Source organism: Cydia fagiglandana, chromosome 20 (genome assembly GCF_963556715.1).
Source record: "Cydia fagiglandana chromosome 20, ilCydFagi1.1, whole genome shotgun sequence".
NCBI lineage: Eukaryota > Metazoa > Arthropoda > Insecta > Lepidoptera > Tortricidae > Cydia > Cydia fagiglandana.
The window spans coordinates 2,468,431-2,487,618 of NC_085951.1; the positions used below are offsets into that span (position 1 = coordinate 2,468,431).

The 19,188-nt window shown below is 36.4% G+C and overlaps 1 protein-coding gene across 1 annotated transcript in view; it reads left to right on the forward strand.

The window, feature by feature from the left end:
* LOC134674347 (bicaudal D-related protein homolog) overlaps positions 1–18,961 on the forward strand; it is a 159,242-nt gene extending 140,281 nt beyond the window's left edge. Inside the window, exons 7-9 of the mRNA XM_063532398.1 lie at positions 13,273–13,425; positions 14,168–14,272; positions 14,928–18,961. Of these exons, the coding sequence (XP_063388468.1) occupies positions 13,273–13,425; positions 14,168–14,272; positions 14,928–15,053 (384 nt within the window). The 3' untranslated portion in view covers positions 15,054–18,961. The remainder of the gene's footprint in view (positions 1–13,272; positions 13,426–14,167; positions 14,273–14,927) is intronic.
* Positions 18,962–19,188: the final 227 nt, after the last annotated feature.

Sequence of the window (19,188 nt, forward strand, 5' to 3'; positions counted from 1 at the left end):
GGATACTACAAAATATGTATTCTCGAAAAATACATGATATCCGTGCCAAAGGCAGGAAGCACAGTCAGTTATAAAGTGTACATATTTAAAAAAAATACAGTAAGTAACTTGTATTTACGCAAGTATATACGGCCGCGTTTGTTTTAGAATGTCACAAAAAATAACTTCAGTACCTAACATAACAACGGTGTTTTGGCGAATCGGGTTATAAAGGCTGACTCAGTTTCACCCACGCCGCCTCCGTTCTGGTCACCAATGTCACCATCATGGACACTAAAATATAGAACATAACGACTGCCCGCCATATTTGACCATAGACTATGGAAACAGAACAAAGGCTGGCGAGAGGTGCGTTCAATAGTCTGTCAAGCCATTTCCGTCACTAAAAAAGTGGCAAATTTAAACATTTTTAGCACGAAGAAGTCAGGTCAGTAAGGGTTACGTGACACTTGTTCATTATCTGATTTTTCTGCGTACACAAAAAAATTTTTTGTAGTCCAGTTACGAATCCTTTACTAATTACCTGTTAACAGTGTAGCTGTAGATAGTAGAACCTCGAATATCCGAAGTACGAGCACTCAATTCTTCGATCGATGAATTATTGAACTGAGATTATGTCCTGTCGAAAGAAAGTGTGCATTCTGTAAATAATTATTCTATAAAATACTATAGCTTATTCAATGCTATGCTATATAGTTTTTTAAAGTATCGTATCGACAGACGTTTCTCCTATTCTTGAAGCCATATTAAACAGCCGTAAAGGAAGTTAACGTCGCTATTAAACCTCGTTGGATAGCAAACGGTTGGGAACAAATTTAAACGCTTCCTTTATCACCGGGGTTATTTCTTCATTCAAAATGGTAGCTGTGACGTCAAAGTGAATTATTGATGTGTTTTGATGAACAACTGTAGCTGAATTTAATGACGGAAAACTTCATAAACTATAAAAGAAAACCGCCTTTATATCTTCATAATAAGTATGTACAGTCAACTGTAAAAATATGGGTGCAGACAACTTACTCATAAATATATCCCATAGTTCTTGATATAAGAGTTATGGGACATATTTTTGAGATGATTTGTACACCCATATTTTTACAGTTGACTGTACTTACAGTACAAATTTTTCACTCGCGTAGAAATCAGTCGAATTTAGTAGTAGTAGTAGTAGTAAACACTTTATTGCACAAAACAAGTACATAACACAGAGAGAATACAATAAATGTGTACAAAGGCGAACTTATCCCGTTAAGGGATCTCTTCCAGCAGCAGGGGGCTTCTTCTTTTTTTTTTAATTTTCTCTGATTTCTGACAAAGATTCGTTAAGTAGAGATCATTAAGGCCCAAAGAATCTGGAATTTCTTGGATTCAATGGGCATTAAGTACCTAGTAATGAACTTTAAAGGGCTGTCACAATTACTTTGTAACAAGAATTGCACAAAGTAACGAAGACTTACTTTATACTTGGTTACTTTTTAAAACAAAGCTTGATTACGATTCTCATCAATCTCATCATCATCGGCCGTATCGTCTATTGCAAACGATTTATGGTGTAACACCGGAGAGATGTTTTTGATGGCTAAAAAGACCGATGCGAGACCGTCATCTGCGATCCTCATAAAATAATCACAATAACAATAGCCAATCTACAGTAGCCAATAAAGTTAATGCAGAACGAATTACAAGGGTTATTTATTACTATTAGATGTCAAACTGGAATTATGTATAGACGGTCAAGCAAATCTTGTCAGTTGAAAAACGCGCGAAATTCAAATTTTCTATGAGAATTTATCCCTTCGCGCCTACATTTTTCAAATTTGCCGCCTTTTTCTACTGACAAGATCTGCTTGACCAAGTATACCTACTAAATACTCATCGGTCATTTTACTAAATATATATCCTTTTATATCATTCTTAGTAGGAATTAATTTTGAACCACAAGCCCTATTCAAAGGTAGGTAATAGGTACATATAACGTACCGCACCTACTATAGGTACTTAATTCCTTTTCATTATTGACAAATATAAAGTATAAAGGAATATTCAGTAGTAGTATTCAGTCAACTTTCAATTCAAAACATTTAAATCCAAGCTAGCTACACAAATAGGCTCTTTCTCCACGCGTCACTATTATTGGACTAACTATAAATACAATAGAACGGTACTGCCAAGGGCGAAGCCTTAAACGTGGAAAAAGGCCCTCACTTCTTTCGAGGTTACCTTTTTAAATTTACCCGCTTGAATCCCATCTACATCTATTATGGCCGATTTAGTATATTCTTTAGGTTTAAGTTGTAGTTTTAACCTAAACTATTACAAAACAAGGTTCTTATTTGATCAACTGAATAAAAAAAATACGAACTGCAAAGTTCAGACGATTAGCCTTGGTTGGTGACACAAAGTTAAAGTACCACATTACAAGGTTGCAACTTTCACGCTAATGCTGGCCGATTATAAGATGATTAGAAAAAGTAAAAAACGGCGGGAAAATTGACGTTCGAGTCATAGAGCCGGAATGCCAATTTTATATTTTTTATTATGTAATTCGAATGTGAGCTATGCGTATAAAATATTCATAATTCCGAAAACTAACTACCTATGTAGTTAAATATTGCTTCATAATTAATTATCACTATTATCAGGTAACGTTTATTTTTTTTTCTATTTTCATATAATAATGTAACTGGCAAAGGGAATCGAGTCCAAACAACTTATTTTGGTCATAGACCACCGAATACCGTTTTTTCTGTTTGTTTATCATAGAGACGTCCTACGGTTATCGATTAATTCCATGATCGATTCAACTGACGGATCGCATCGCTCTGGTTGGTAAGGGCACGGGTCGTTTGCCATTCGGGGTGAAAGCGGATGGGTGACCTCTTGATTATGTCATTGGGAACGGCTTTTGTTTCTTATATTACAACTTTCTTCTGTCATGTCATGTCATTATGGAAAATGGCGTAGAATCGAACTATGGGGCTATTCATAAATTACGTCATTTCAGATTAGGGGGGGGGGGTCTGGACATCGGATGATGGTAGCATGACGTAGGAGGAAACGGGGTCATTCGAAGCATGATTTTTGGATGATTTTAGGGTAGGATTTTTAACAACACATAAAAAAAATACAATATCACAAATAACATAGTTGACGGCTTGTAGCTTCTGTGAACTCAGTCAAGGTGCAGTTAAATAAGTCTACATACTTTAGTAGATACTTCATTTAATATTAATATCGTTTGTATGACAATGACAAAATGACACCCCCTCACTTTTAGACGGACTCAAAACCTAACGCGGTAATCTCGATATTTTTTAAATATAGTTGGTCAACCCAGTTTGTCAGTCAGTAAGAACCAGGAAAACTATACTCATCCTTTTCTTTTGGGAGTTAGTACTAATGTAATACAAACATAGTATGATTCTCTCTGTCTTTGATTGAAATGAGACAGTCCTTTGACAAACTATACGTATTCGTAAATATCAGTTTGCTCTACTCGTATTTATTCTGGATACCATTTGTTCTGTTCAAGTCTGTGCAAAGACTGCAATGTTAGCTTAGACGGAGTCTACAGCAGCTAATAGTTTTGCCGAATGTAAGTAGTTACCTTCTGGCATGGAAGCCCTGTTATATTTAATTTCAAGTAAGTGAATCACGTAGCGCATACTAAGCAGGTACAGTGCAGGTCATTAATCTGGGCGGAGTACCGTGTTACGTCACGCGGGTCATGCAACCCTTGCACGGTTACAAGTTTGTACTACTAACAGTAATACTTAACCGATAGTAGACCTTATCTCATTGCAATAAAGTTTACAAGTGGTCCATTATGTATTAGGGTGGGCAGATATTGTATGAAAAAATATTTTTTTGCGTAAATCGTACCTGGGGGGGTCTAAAAAGTTGCTATTTTGTTTAAGCTCTTATATTCAGTTAAAAAAATGTTGATTCGTTATATGATTTAGCCCTCTACAGCTGCTCAAAGTTTTAAATTATTGAAATATTCGACGTCAGTTTCGTGTATGATTATTTATATTTTTTTGTAGTACTAAATAATAAAAACCACATGTATTGTATAAAACATAGTCTAATTATTTATAAATAAGCCATTTTTGTTACAAAATAAATGCATAATGTCGAAAGTTTTAGTGTTGAAAAACTTGAATTTTAACTAAATTAGCAGTTGTATTGTGCCTTATTGTCAAAAGATGGCATTACAGATCTGGATTTCAGTTTGGTCCGAATAAGTCCATCCCGTGCATTTTTTGAAGCCACCGTAATCGATGCTTCCGTTACAAGTTTTATGCACCGTTCTACTGCTTGCGTGTGACAGGGAAACTTAGAGAAAACGACATCTCGAGCTAGCGAGACGTCATCTATCATCTTCTGCAAATCCTCCTCAGACACATGGCTCATAATCGGCGGAGGTGTAACTTGACACTCAGCCCAGATTATCATGTCTATATAATCAGTTGCATTAAAATTGAGCTGAGGCAATTTAAACACTCTGACAGAACCAGTGATTGGCTGTCGTCTTGCTTGTAAAATTTTTCTTAGAGCAAGTTCTCTCACAGATTTTCTCTCATCCGATATCATAGCCACCAGTATGTTTTCAGGGTGAGCAAAAAAAGCATTCCTCTGGATTACTGGATCAATAATAGACCTCACATCGTCACCGAATGATCTAGTTAAACGTATTAAATTAAATACGTGGTGGGCTCCATAAATACACGACGATTTTTTCTTTATTTCAAACCAGACCGGTGCGTACACTTTGACAATGTATTCTGTTAGAATTTTCAATTTATTCGACGGTTTATCACATCCAATATAATATCGTAATATACGATTTGCTGTGGTAAGCCAACGAGAATGAGCCATCTTTCCAGGTTGTCTATTTGCGAGTTCTGCACTACAAGTTCCCGTCGACACAGCACAACACATTTCGTACAAATACTTTTGGTCCGTACTTAAAGATTTTAGGACATTTTGGTCTATATCAGTAATACCACTAGTAATAGCTGCGTACTTTTTTACACGCAGTTTATCACAGGTTTCTAGAGCTTTTCCTATGGGCCCCGAGTACTCTCTAGGTCCACTTGTGCCTCCATCCAGCTGACAAAATAAGTGTCGTAAAGGCAACTCATTGGCATGGAGTTGGCATACAAGCCACTGTAATGGTTTTTGCAACTTCAACTCAGTTAATCTAATAACTCCTGCTTTCCACCCAGTATTCGTGGCAGTCCCATCACAACCTATACATTTTAATTCATTTAAGTCGATTTCGTGGCTTTGACAGTATTCAACGATTGAATTGCAAATTTCTTTGCCAGTTCCTGTTCGTGGTGTCGTGTGTCCTAAGTATAAAGAGCCTGGTTCACTTATAAGCGATATATGTTCTTCCACAGTAAGTCTACGATAGGAGCGACCATTCGAATTTTCGATAAGCAAGGTTTTGTCCTTCCTGCCGTCAAAATAAATCGCTTCCAATTGATCATGACTCATATTCTCCTGCAAGTTACATCTTTCGTTATTTCGAGCCCGCCATAGTTTGTTTTTATCCACTACTAAGTTTTTGTCGTCGTGAGATATAAGTCCTACGTCTTGCAGCACAGCAGTTGCGATTGCAGCTCCGGATCGATTTGAAATTCCGTACCGATCACACGTCTTCGCCAGTTCTGGCAATCTTAGGGTGTTATAAGGTGTATCAGTCTTCGGCAGTGATATTACAGATGGAGTATCTATGATGGCATTCGAATCAGTATGTGAAGCAAGCGAAGTACGTGCTATTTTTCGGTTGGAGCTTAGACCTGGTTGAGAGTTATAAAAATCCATCATACGGTTCTGCAACTTTTGCTGTCTTTCAATTTTTGAGCAATTTTTTTGAGTCTGAATTTTGTCTACACCAGCTATAATCATTTGTCTGTGAGATCGTTGATCTAGTAGAAATTTTTGTTCGATGACTGGTACTTTATTTTGTTTAGCACAGGAACAATAATCGGTCCTCAGTACAATCGTGCACTTGCAAGCTGCAATGTCGAAAAGTTGCGTTAAACAGCCGTTTTTAAAGCTCGTCAACTTATCCCTATAGTTGTCGTTTATTTTACTTTTAGGGTACCGTATTACCTTTAAGTATTCGTCGTAATACTTTTTTAACAACTCCTTTATTCTCTTGGGACTTACAGTAGGAATAGAAGCGGAAGCCCAGATCTTCTCGATGTCGCAGCTCACACAAGCAAAAACATGGGTTATTGACGGTTGTTTTCCGGAATTAAGATCTTGCATACGGTGTCTTACGATAAGTATATACTTAATAGTGTCTGATATCGTCGGTAAAAGTTTCACGTTAAGATCTGAAGGTGGTCCAAACAAAGGGCAAGTAACTTCACTTCGTGTTTTGACGGTAGATTGCTTAGCACTCATATTTATGAACAAAACTTGAATAAAGTTGAATTATTATAGGGTTTTCTAAATGTTTAATAAGATTTTCACTTGGTTTTATTTATTTTTACTTAAAAACTATTAATGAGTTATGAAAACAACTATTTGACAAATTTATGAACAAATTGGCGGGTAACGCGAAAATTGAGTTGACAGTTTTGACGCAAGAAAGCTTACTTTTGTCTATGATTTAAAAAAAAGACCATTGTAATGTACGTTCCGATACTCGCAATGAATGAATAAACTATAAAATTAAATAAAAAAGCTTTCGGACACATTTTAGATACAAAAATAAAAACGTCGAAAAATATATAATTTAGAAATATTGAAGCCATGGTAGAGGGCTAAAAGTTATATAGGTTTTTTTTTTGATTATTTTTCTGATGCTAAACAGACCAAAACGCAACTTTTTAAACGTACCCAGCATTAAAAATATTATTTTTACAAAATCGACCCACCCTATTATGTATGTCGAGTTGGTCGACGATGGTACAAATCTTTGTTTGACCCTCGTTATTTGCAGTTCCATTCCATAGGTATCACGTAGGTATTGTAAATTGCAACCTGCTTTCTGGCTACGTCCTTATTAAATATGTATGTACTTAAATGGTTACTTAGGTTCAATTAATTATTTACATATCCAATTAAAACATAGTGTAGTCTACAATGGTATCGAAAATTAATAGATATAATTTAAAAGTGATATCACGCTTACTTCGCGGAGGGGTAGACAGAGACCACGGATTTCCATTTGCTACGATCCTGACATACCTCTTTCGCTTACTTCACTTTTATAACATTGAATAAGTCATGCATTTTATGGAAATCAAATTAGAAGTAGAGTCAGTCCATGAAAAGTCTGCAGCGGATTTGATAGCCCAGTGCACGTGTTATTATAAACGTCAAAATTCTATGAAATTATGACACATAAATGACACTTGCACTGCGTGGGCTATCAAATCCGCTGCAGACTTGTCTTGGTCCGACTCTAGTTAACATAACAACAATGCGAGTAATCTCGCTAAGCTTAGCAAGTAAAAATCCAATACCGACATAACGCTTAATACCTATTTATGAAACTGCTTAGAAATAGCGTCAAATAGCCTAAAAAACTAGGTTCACTTTTTATTTTAATCGAGCATAGAGTTCTCACATTAGTCGTTTACAATGCTCAACGGGCATAGAGCACGCAACGCTCTACTTTCTTTTTCTTTCCGCGACTCTGGGCACCGATCTGACTAAAAGATTGCTGCATGTGAAAGGTCATTAGGTGCGCATGATGGAAAGGAATTTCTGATTAGAGAATTTGACCTATTAGACCACAGACGGCAGAGATCTGCCCGATTCGAACTTTGAGATACGTCAATTAATAGATCTAGAAACGATATGGTTTAGATGTGTCAGTGTCAAAAGTGGCGTTTTTGTTTGAAGAAATGTCACATTAAACACTGACATGTCTAATCCATATCGTTTCTAGATCTATTAACTGACGTATCTTAAAATACGAATCGGGTCGAATTTTGCTGTTTAACAGTTAAACAGCAAAATAGAATTTCGGCCCGATAAACTTTAACTTCTGAATGGAACATTTCAATTAGAATTATCACGTGTTACTGCAATTCTTCTCCCATTTACAATAATTGCATCGCTCATTTACTAACTAAGAGAACTATTTGATATCTAAACTATAACGTATCTAGATACTTTATAGTTTAGATATCAAATAGTTCTCTTTTGCAGCGCAATTCGGACAACCAGTGTAATTTTTACGTTAGATAAAATAATATATCTATTAGATGTGAATTGGATCTCTAAGTCATATCCTGTGGAAATCGTTCAAGAGCATCTCCAGAATCGCGCAAATGTCAAATTTGACAGGTTAGATCTTAAACATGTCGTTATCGTATCTTGGTGATGTCTAAAAGATATATCTAATAGATGTCTATTTCAAAATCCGAATCTGGCCCAGAGTTAAGTCCGGTTTTAGTATTTCGATTCCCGTTTATCTCTAGACTAGGGGTTTACAAATTAAACATTAGATAAACTGCTTACAAAGTTAATTGCCATTGCGTCAAAGGAATCTGAGTGGAACAGCTTTTAAATACCGATACCAGGTTAATGTGTGTGTTTATTGAACATTGCAAAACCCCTATTTAAAAACAATGAAGATTATGCGACCTTATTTGAGACGTAACACACACTGTTCATACTTTCCTTTCCTCTGCGGAAGTAAGATCGTGAGAAATAAAAAGATTCTTATTGTCAATTAAGTAGTTTATGGAAGTTATATCTCGTGCGAGATCCGCCTTTTAATATTGTTTTAATATCAATGTTGCCAGTTGCGAATTATCGTTAATTAGTGTTCCGTACAAAACTTTGTTTACGGAACACTTATGGGATCACTTCGGTCTTGCAAATCAGTTAAATACGTTTTTCTCAGAGACCGTTTGACATAGATACCTAAAATTTGGAACAGTTATAGCAATTACCACCACTCATATTGTAAATAAGTCAAAACTGCTTATTTCTTATTAAAGGGGGAAATTTAGGGGGTTGAGAGGGGTAGGCTGAAACTTTTTTCATTTGTAAGAATCGTGTGGGGTACCATTAGAAAGCTTGCAAAAAATTAAGTCGATGGACTGATTTTGACTTCATTTTAGACTGCAATAGTTTCGTCAAAAAATGCATTTAAAGTTGCAAGTTTTCATACAAAAATTTTCACCTCTGTCCTGGCGATTTTCGCGAAAACTATAGCTAACAGGCAGCTGACCAGTCAATACCCAACTTAAAGAAGCATGGAGACGGCGGGAAAATTATCAGCTTAACTTTATCTTTATTAGTTTTTCAACTGCAGCTTGACCTTTGGTTGCTTAGGGCTAGCTAACTGATGCTTACACTGGTCAATTCATATTAGGCAGTAAAGCGAGAAACGTCCTTAGTTAAAACTTAGGCATTGAAATTTATGACTTATGTCTTTGACACAAAGTTTAATTCTACTTGCTTATTTTTGTGGGATATTTAATTTTATCTCAATACATATCTACAAAATCTACAAAATACGACCTTATTATATTGCAAATAAGTTTAAATTTCGAACGGGCTTTCCAACCAATGGACTAGGCATTTCAAAAATCTGAAAAATTCAAATTAAGAATTCCGTTCTTGACTATCGTTGTGTTTTTTTTTTTCCACAATAGGACACATAGAGTTAGTAAGGCGTATAGAGATAATAAAGTCATTTAATATTTATGAACAGCTTTGGCCTCATCTATAGATTTTATTGAGAGTATCTGATTCGTCGAAACAATATACACAAAATTCCTTTTCATTAAGTACCATTACATTTATGTATTAATTGTATAATTATAATATCTATTAATTATATTCAGTACTTATGTATATTTTTGAACGGATCGGTGAGCAACAAGATTCAGGGCTATAAGCGCGAAAATAGAAGTTCGCAAATTGCGATCATTTTTCTCTGTCACTCTAATTACGCCTTCATTGGAGTAAAAGAGAAAGATCCCCGCAATTTGCGAATTTCGGTTTTCGCGGTAGCCCCTCAGTCCTGTTACGAGAAAATAATTTTGGAAGACATTAATAGTATATGACAGTTAAATATCACAGTTTTTACAAACAAAGGTAAAATTGACGAAATATTTAAAGTAAGCCGATCTTGTTTTTTAACAGTTCTAAATAATATTAAAGTCTATATAAGTATATGGCATAGAACTAGAAACAAAATCAAATAAAAAATAAAATAATAAGTTCTAAATTCAAATTGAAGGAGTATACATTTAAGGTATTATAGGCCAAGCGCGCACCACGATTTTAATTTTTGCGACACGATTTTAGAATCGCGCTGTAATATATCGCAGAAAATTCACTGCGCGCACTGCGATGAAAAAGTCGACGATTTGTTCATTCTCAAAATGGATTTCGTACCAGTCGCTTGTCATGAAACGTGGCTTTAATATGCGATTGCTGTATGACTTTGAGCATTTATAACACAAAGGTGATCCCCGTCTATTTCCATAATTAAATGGTCAACATCTAGCGTCTCATTTTGAGACTCCATTGGAGATGCAGGTGCCGAGATGTTGGGGTTTGGAGAGCGAAATGCCGACTGAGGTCCGGCTGGGGTGCGATTTTATTATCATAGTGCGCGCGGGGCCATACAACTCCGCATGCTGCAATTCACTTTGCGACAATCGCGTCGCGAACAATCGCGGAAAAATGGGACAAATCACAATTTTAAAATCGCTGCGATTTTTTTGTCGCATATGCGCGCACTAACATATAAACACATACGTTGCATTTCTGCGACAAAATTATCGCAGGACAAAAAATCGTGGTGCGCGCTTGGCCTTACTCTAAATTATTATAATACATCAAGCATTCGCGAGATGCTCGACTTCGGTATTCAAACACAAAGCAATAGTACAAGAATCTAACTAAATGCAAAGGCCGAAAGAGCGATTCGAAGATCCGAAGCGTCCGACAGACGCGCGCCTCCCGTAACTTTTCCAAGTATTTTTAAGTACAAGTGTCTAAGTCGCAAGATCCAAAGGCTGAAGTCGCATTGGGCCGAAAGCCCGAAGCATCCAGGAGGTCAGTTCTAAACACAGGTAATTAATACAAGTGTCTAAATGCGAAGGCCGGAGGCCGAGCTCCTCGTAGGGCCGAAGGCCCGAAGCCTGCAAGATGTCAGTGGTTAAACACAGAACTGACAGCCTGGACGCTTCGGGCCTTCGACCCTACGCGGTGCTCGGCCTTCGGCCTTCGCATTTTAGATACTTATACTATTGTTCTGTGTTTAAGTACTAACATCCTGGACGCTTCGGGCCTTCGGCCCTACGCGGAGCTCGGCCTTCGGCTTTCGCATTTAGACACTTGTACTATTGTTCTGTGTTAAAGCACTGACATCCTGGACGCTTCGGGCCTTCGGGCTACGCGGAGGTCGGCCTTTGGCCTTCACATTTAGACACTTGTACTATTGCTATGTGCTAAAGCGATGACATTTTGCTAAAGCTCGGCCTTCGGCCTTCGCACTTAGACACTTTGTACTATTGTTCTGTGTGTGTAGTTAAATATGGTATCCTAAAAACAGGCAAAAAACCTCTGTAAAATGTAACGATGCGAGCGGTACGGCTACCATCAGTTTGGCATTGACATAAACGCTACCGTGGGCGTGAACGTAATTTACTTTCTATGCATCTCGCTCGTACTGACATATTAGTGCGAAAGAGATATACCTATAGGAAGTAAATTACGTTCACGATATCGTTTATGTCAATGCCAAACTGATGGTAACCGTACGGAACACTAAATGCCTCGAGCTATCTCGGGCTTGGCCAAATTATTTTTATTTCACATTGTATAGTTGATTTTATTGTAATTGTTTTAGGTTAATGCTTTTAGAATGGAAAGATGCGACAACTATCTCAATGGATCTAATATACGTGTCGTCTCTTGTAAATATCTTGAAGTTCGAATACGGCAGTCTGTTCCTATTGGTTCCTATTACGGAAAGTAATTGAAAGAGTTCGGAAGTCTTATTAGTCGGGTTAATCCCTATGTTTGACTGGGAACGTGCTAAGATGAGGAACATAGACCTCAAGTGGAACTCAAGGTCTGAAAGGCAGTAACATAATGGTAACGAATTCTTGCACGGCAATAACTCAATTTATTGTAGGTATCAACATTAACGATATCCTTTGTGTCACGAATCTTTGGGTCATGAATTTATATATGTGTACAACTTAATTGGTCTAGTAGGTACTTCGGAATGAAGCACTAGTTAGTCTCAAGACAATCGCTAAACTATCGCACTATTGTTAGCAAGTATAAATATGCGGCACACCTTACAATAGTAATTGGGTCACCCAACGCGGAATGAAGTTGTTTCTGCGAACGATGATTGGTTTTTATTTCTTGCGTGAGACTTTGTGAATCGAATGTAATCGTTTTTGCAGGCAATTATTGAATGCTTGTTAGTAACACGCTTTGTTATCGTGGCGATGACATGTCTCAACCTAACCTAAGTAAGACTGAATATTGATGATAAAAAAAGTATGTAATTCTTCTTCGTTTCTCAAAAATTAAAGACATGTCAAAACATAATTAGCTCACGATGCTGGTGCGAAGCCGATGCATACATTTTTCGCACCTCGATTTCGGGGCGTGTGCCCAAACTTTTAACGAAAAAAGTACCCGTCTGTCGGCCGTATATTGGTGATATTGGTAAGCAATAAGCGCTGGTGGCCTAGTGGTAAGAGCGTGCGACTTTCAATCCGGTTGCGGGTTCAAACCCCGGCTCGTTTTTCGGATTTTATGTACAGTCGCCATCAGATATATCGGAGCTGCCAAAGTGCTCACAAATATCTGAACACGCCCCTATCGTCAAGGCGTTAGAGTGCGTGTTCAGATATTTTTGAGCACCTCGGCCGCTCCGATATATCTGATGGCGACTGTACGTAATATCATTTGAAAAATTACCAGTCGCTTTTCGGAGAAGGAAAACTTCGTGAGGAAACCGGACTAATCCCAATAAGGCCTAGTTTACCCTCTGGGTTGGAAGGTCAGATAGCAGTCGCTTTCGTAAAAACTAGTGTCTACGCCAATTCTCGGGATTAGTTGCCAAGCGGACCCCAGGCTCCCATGAGCCGTGGCAAACTGCCGAGATAACGCGAGGAAGATTATAACTGGTTCGTGTTCATCTGCGGTGTTTGTTTTTCGGGCACTAAGTCCGAAAATAAAACTGAGCCACAAATATCTGTTGAACTGGATGATGAGATATATATTGAGCTAACTGACAATTCTGTTTGTTTTCAGTTATCCGTGGCCGAGGTAGAGCTGCGCGCAGCGGCTGAAGAAAGAGACAAACTGCTCAACGACGCCAACTACAACAGTCTCCAGAACGACGAGGCCGTCACTCAGGCCAGGCGGGAGAGGGACGAGGCGATAGAGAGGAAGAAGACAGCTGAGGTAACCACTTGACTTAAAACTACATGGAGAGACAAGCCTTTAAGGACTCTAAAACCTTCAGGGTGGGGTTAAGGGTTTTCTATCACTCACAGAGTTATCTTAGTCGTGTCTATGTATCTGTTAAGTCCACGGAAGAAAGAATGAATGGTTAAGTCAGACATACTCGTAGAAGGTAAGCTACTTAAATATTTGTAGTACACTAATAAGTTTATTAAAGAATACGAGTATAGTAACATTTTGTTTACGTCAAGCACTCATGTACTTATAGGTAATTATTTGGGTAATCTTCGAACAACCGCCGAACTCCTGAACTGTTCACGTTACTTAAAAACCGAAACCAAAAAATATGCCTCTTATTTCGAACATTGAAACAAATATGTGATTTTGGAAATATACCTAACCATTCACAAACAGCACAAGTAAATTTACTCCCTCACTAATACGATTTCGGTATTTTTAAACCAATGATTTAATTTCTGAATAAGCAACTACATATTTTAATCTGTCTTCAGTTCAGGTCTTCAGGAAAGACTAGGGTCAGTTGGTCAGTCTGTAGTAAAACAAATTACCAGGGCCGTGTTACATAATAAACTACAACTAATATTACAAGCGGAACTCCTTTTCTAATAAGTGGAATTAGAAAAGGAGTTCCGCTTGTAATATTAGTTGTAGTTTATTATGCAACACAGCCCAGGTGTGAATCAAAAGGAATCTGCTAATGATTTCATGTGTGGTGTTTCAGGTATCGCTCGCCAAGACCCGAGTGGAGCTGATGCAGGCCAACAGCCAGCTGTACGAGGCGGTGCGGCAGAAGGTGGATCTGGGCCAACAGCTGGAACAGTGGCAGGTCAGTACAACAACATAAAAACGCAATAATTTTAGGCCCGCTGTGGGGTCTTGCGGCCAACACATCAAGTGAAAAATAATAGAGTCGGCACTATCACTTTGGCGCACGGCTATAGTGGCCGCTACTCATGCACGGGAATGATACTATGATATGATGAAATAGATTGAAAATAGTTTAACCATAAAATTTATTTATTTAATTATAATTATAACTGTTGATGAGAACCATTCATAACTGTCTGCCGCCAATTTTCAAAATGTCTGATTATCACTGTAACATATGTGACACTGACATTACCCCAAGCCAACATAGACCTACTCATGATGAATAGCGACAAAATACGGAAGAATTGCTTATAGTTGGTAATTGAAAGCAACAAAGACTGGCGCACAATTTTGTCAAACCTAGTCTAGTAGGTTTGGATACTAAAAGCGTAGCAAAGTACAGCAAATTTCGGGTTAAAGATATTTATTATTCTCAAAAGAAATTAACATTTCACTTAATGAGACTTAAAAACTATTTACATACATGCTATGCAATTGCGCCCGTGAACATTGAATTTATACTTAAATTATTTAAACAAAGCGTTAAACGAACACTCTTTAAGGAATATAATATATGATACTTGGTTATATAAAATCACAAATAATTACAGATGGACATGCAAGAGCTGATCGACGAGCAGATGAAGCACAAGCTGACGTCGGAGAAACGCCGCAAGCTGCCGGAGCCGCCGGCGCCGACGCGCGCCTCTCGACTCCTCGGATTTTTTCAACGGTGATCTGTTGCGCGCTCTTGGGGCCTCTAGCCATAGACAAAACCATATCAACTATTACACTGTTAATTATTAAACAATACGACCCGTTTACTTTTAATTTCATCGCCGCTTTCGGCCTGACTTTTTACGACAGATATTTGATTGTCATCCTCGCCGCCATCTTGGACGGCGCCATTTTAGAATTCTTAGGGTGCGTTCTGATTTTATTTTCCAAACCGTGTGATGTGTACACCATGGCAGTGATAGTTAGTGTCTTAATTAGGTTTTTAATTGTAACTGTACACATTATTTTTAAATTACCGAGTGTAGAGTATATTTGCACGTTAATGCAATGATTTTATTTATAAACGACATGCTGTATTATTTCTTAGCGAATCGGATGCGAGTTTTGGAATGGTAGGCGGTTTTGGTACAACAGATTCAACTGGATGCGGACTGAACCAAGAGAACTGACATCTTTACGTCCGTATAAAATAATTTACTAGTAGTAGTAGCATCATTAAAATAATTTCGATCTTCAGTAACCTCCACTTAACTTCACATAACTGCTTGTTTTTTTAACAATAGCTTTATAAAAGAGCGCTTGATTTGCCTTTCTAAGATTGTCCAGTAATGACAATTTTAAGTAAGAAAATCATGTCGCTATTTGCATTTCAGAAGTCTCACTTTTTACTTAAATTTACAATATTTATTGAATACTTTAATTCGCCATTCGTTCGCAATCCATTCCTTAACTAACATTCCCATTAAATTTAATGTGTATATAACTGAATTTAAAATAGGTTTAACAAATTGTATTTATGAATATTTTTCAGACGATCTCTTTTAAGGACCAGTTTAATATACCTACTTAAAGTTACAACTAAATAATGTATCGATAGTAGCGCCTCTAGTGGAATATGAACGAACTAAATAGGTACACATTTAGTTTACTCTAGGTCCCAATTTTATACCACTGACATGTATTTCGTTAGAATATTTAAAATGATTTGGTAGACTCGTCCAGTAAAGACGATCGTCTCAAAAATATCTGTAGTATTTTATCTTTTTGAGATTGTACGTACCATTCCTACGTATAGTTTTAACATTTCACTCAAAGTGAAAACGGTTGCACCCATAGCGTAGTAAAATTTTTAAAATAAAATAATTATGTGAAACGAGAGGGGCGGCGTTTTTAAATTTTGTCAGATTGTATTAGAAATGCATGACATTCGACATTCTTTTATTTTTATTTATGGCATTTCAGTACTACATCAAATTAACATATAATTACATATTAGGTGTCTAGACCTAGTGTGTCAAATGGGTAGCTTTAGGAAAAAGACTTGTTTAAAAAAAATAAGAATATTTTTGCCGCCCTGATCCACTATTTTGAAATAGCCATATTATTATTTACAGAAACAATACAGAATACGAATTACATGATCTGCTGCAATTTAGAATAAAATAAATTAATCACTAGGTTAAAATAATATGTATTAATTTTAAAATTAGATAAATTCACGAGTAAGTAATTTAATAATGTACACATAGGTATGTGAAATTGTTTTGCAATACAGACGAATGTACCTATTACTTATATATATTTGAACTGTGCCTTAATTAAGTACCTGGCCTTTGGAAAGTGCCTTTTTTCTTCATTAGTAAACAATTTACCGGTAATAGAACATTGATTTTGGGAAAAAATATTTTCACTTATGCTCTAGTTTCCTAGGATAGCGGTGCCGTCATATAGCGGCCGTCTCCATACAAATACGACATCCATATTTAGCCGTATTATTTAGTATGGAGTCGGCCGCTATATGACGGCACCGCTATCCTAGGAAAACCGATCTTTAGGTATTATTTTATTACCAATGACAAATTAATAAAAATGTTAATTAATGCTTTAGTGTCACTTGATTTTTGGAAGAACATCTTATATCTTTATATCCGTATGCTGACCTAATTTTATTGTGTTGCAACTTGCAAGAAATTAGAAATATGGTCTAGGATCCGTGGCAAATTCATTGGAGATTTAAATTGTTATAAATATTAGTTACCTACTCATTTCTGTCAAATAACTAAATTCCATAGCTAATTCTTATTATGCCACTATGTATACTGTATATACGTTGAGTGTTTAGGTGGTTGGTGGCGCCACTGTCAAATAGTATAGCAATATAATACTTTACTAACGCCACCTGTTGAAACTATATACTCTGTCAAGTAATTTCCGTCAGTAAAAAAGAGCGGCAAATTTAAAAAATCTAGGAGCGAAGGGTAAACCTCCCATAGAAAATTTGAATTTCGCGCATTTTTCTACTGAGAAACTTGTTTGACCGGCTATACATCCAGCAGATGGAAATTTGTCTCAATAGGTTATACTTAGGCGATTATTTTGATCTCCAATCTTGCCATTATTGGTAAGAGGGTTTGGAAAATAATTGTTTTTGAGACATTACACAAGCATTTTAAAATGAAATGTTAATATAGAAATAGAACCATAAACACTCAGGTTGATTTATTGATATATTTAAAATAAAATACTTTTTTCGACATTTTCAGGAATATTAAAACCAATCTTAGAAATTTTATGAGTGGGTTTTTTGATAAAACATTGAGATATAAATCATGAATAGTAAGACTAGCTACTTACTTAATACTTTTTGAAATTAAATCAAGAACGGCACAGTCAATTTCAGGATTTTTTAGATTAAGTACATTTTATTATTTTTAATTAAAAATACATTTCGCAATATAATTTTTATTAATTTATTGTTAAGACTGAACTGAAGTGTTAAATATAAAATGCGCTTTTCCTAACATTTTACTTTATACGGAGTCTGTTGTTCAATATGAAATTTTATGAAGTAAATATCATACGATACACTGTTTACATTTAGAGGTGTTAAACTACATATATACTATTTAGGGAGCCTATCTTAATATCGTACGTTATCTTGCAACAGGGTCTAACTACCGAGCCCTGAGGGTCTACCAAAACACGAAAAAAAAATTTTCGTTATCTGCCTCTTGATACAGCGATAGCTCTTAAATGCAATACCTCTGTCAGTATACTTTGCAGGGTGCTTGGTTTCCACCAATATTCACTTTGATATGTAAATATTGTTTTTGTACTTCAGTGTAGCTTTCATGACTATAAAATATTGTAGCTGTAAGAGTACCACCGACTGAAGTCATATAGCTACTTAATTATCGCTACAGACTTTTGTTACAAGTCTTATTATTCTAAAATAGCTGCATTTAGTATTAATTAAGACATCATTCGTGTTTGGTACTTTTTATGTCTCGAAGGTTTTAAATGGCAAATATAAACTTCAAAAAATCTATTTGAAACATAACGGTTAATGGAACAATAGACTCCCATAAGATTTAATAATTATTTACATGTGTGCAAAACTACCGTGAATGTTAACAATAGTTTTTATATTTAATTTCTTAAGCACAAACTTAATTTCTATGGCGAGTATAACTTCATAGTCATTCCATTTTATCCGATCATTGTGATTGTATCGTTATGGGTCATATTTATGTTTGGGATGACAAGTTAAAATTGAGGCCCTATGATGCCTCCTTGAGGTACACCTTTAAAAAATTATATGGTGCTGGTGTAATCCTAACGGGATTTTTGTCGATAAGAGACAAGGCATTAATTAGTCTCTCTATCATTCACTTGTCAGTAACATATCCATAATTTACCTAGCGATAACTGCTATTACAACGTTGTCGAATGCTTTTATGTGATCCAAACGATATAATTTTAAAATAGTATTAGTGTTCACAGATCATCTGAATCAGTGCAAATGTACTTAATGCCACTTCATCGTAACTTAAGGTTTAAATCATGTACTTACATAATCTACCTTCATTTGTTTGTGGAATTTAAATAAAGCATGAAATTTTACGTACCGAGGTGTTTTAAGTTTTCTTCCTAGTTCCTACCTTTGTTGTCATTACCCTATCAGTCCTCTGAGAATAGTGTCAAATTCTTGTTCTTTGAATGACCCGGATGCTACTTACCTAGTCATTTAAGGCAAATCCTGTAGAACAAAACTAGAAAGAGGGGGAGAACTTACCAAATTTAATCAAAATCTGACGAAATAAATAAAATCAGTCCGGGTCCCGTCCAGTACAC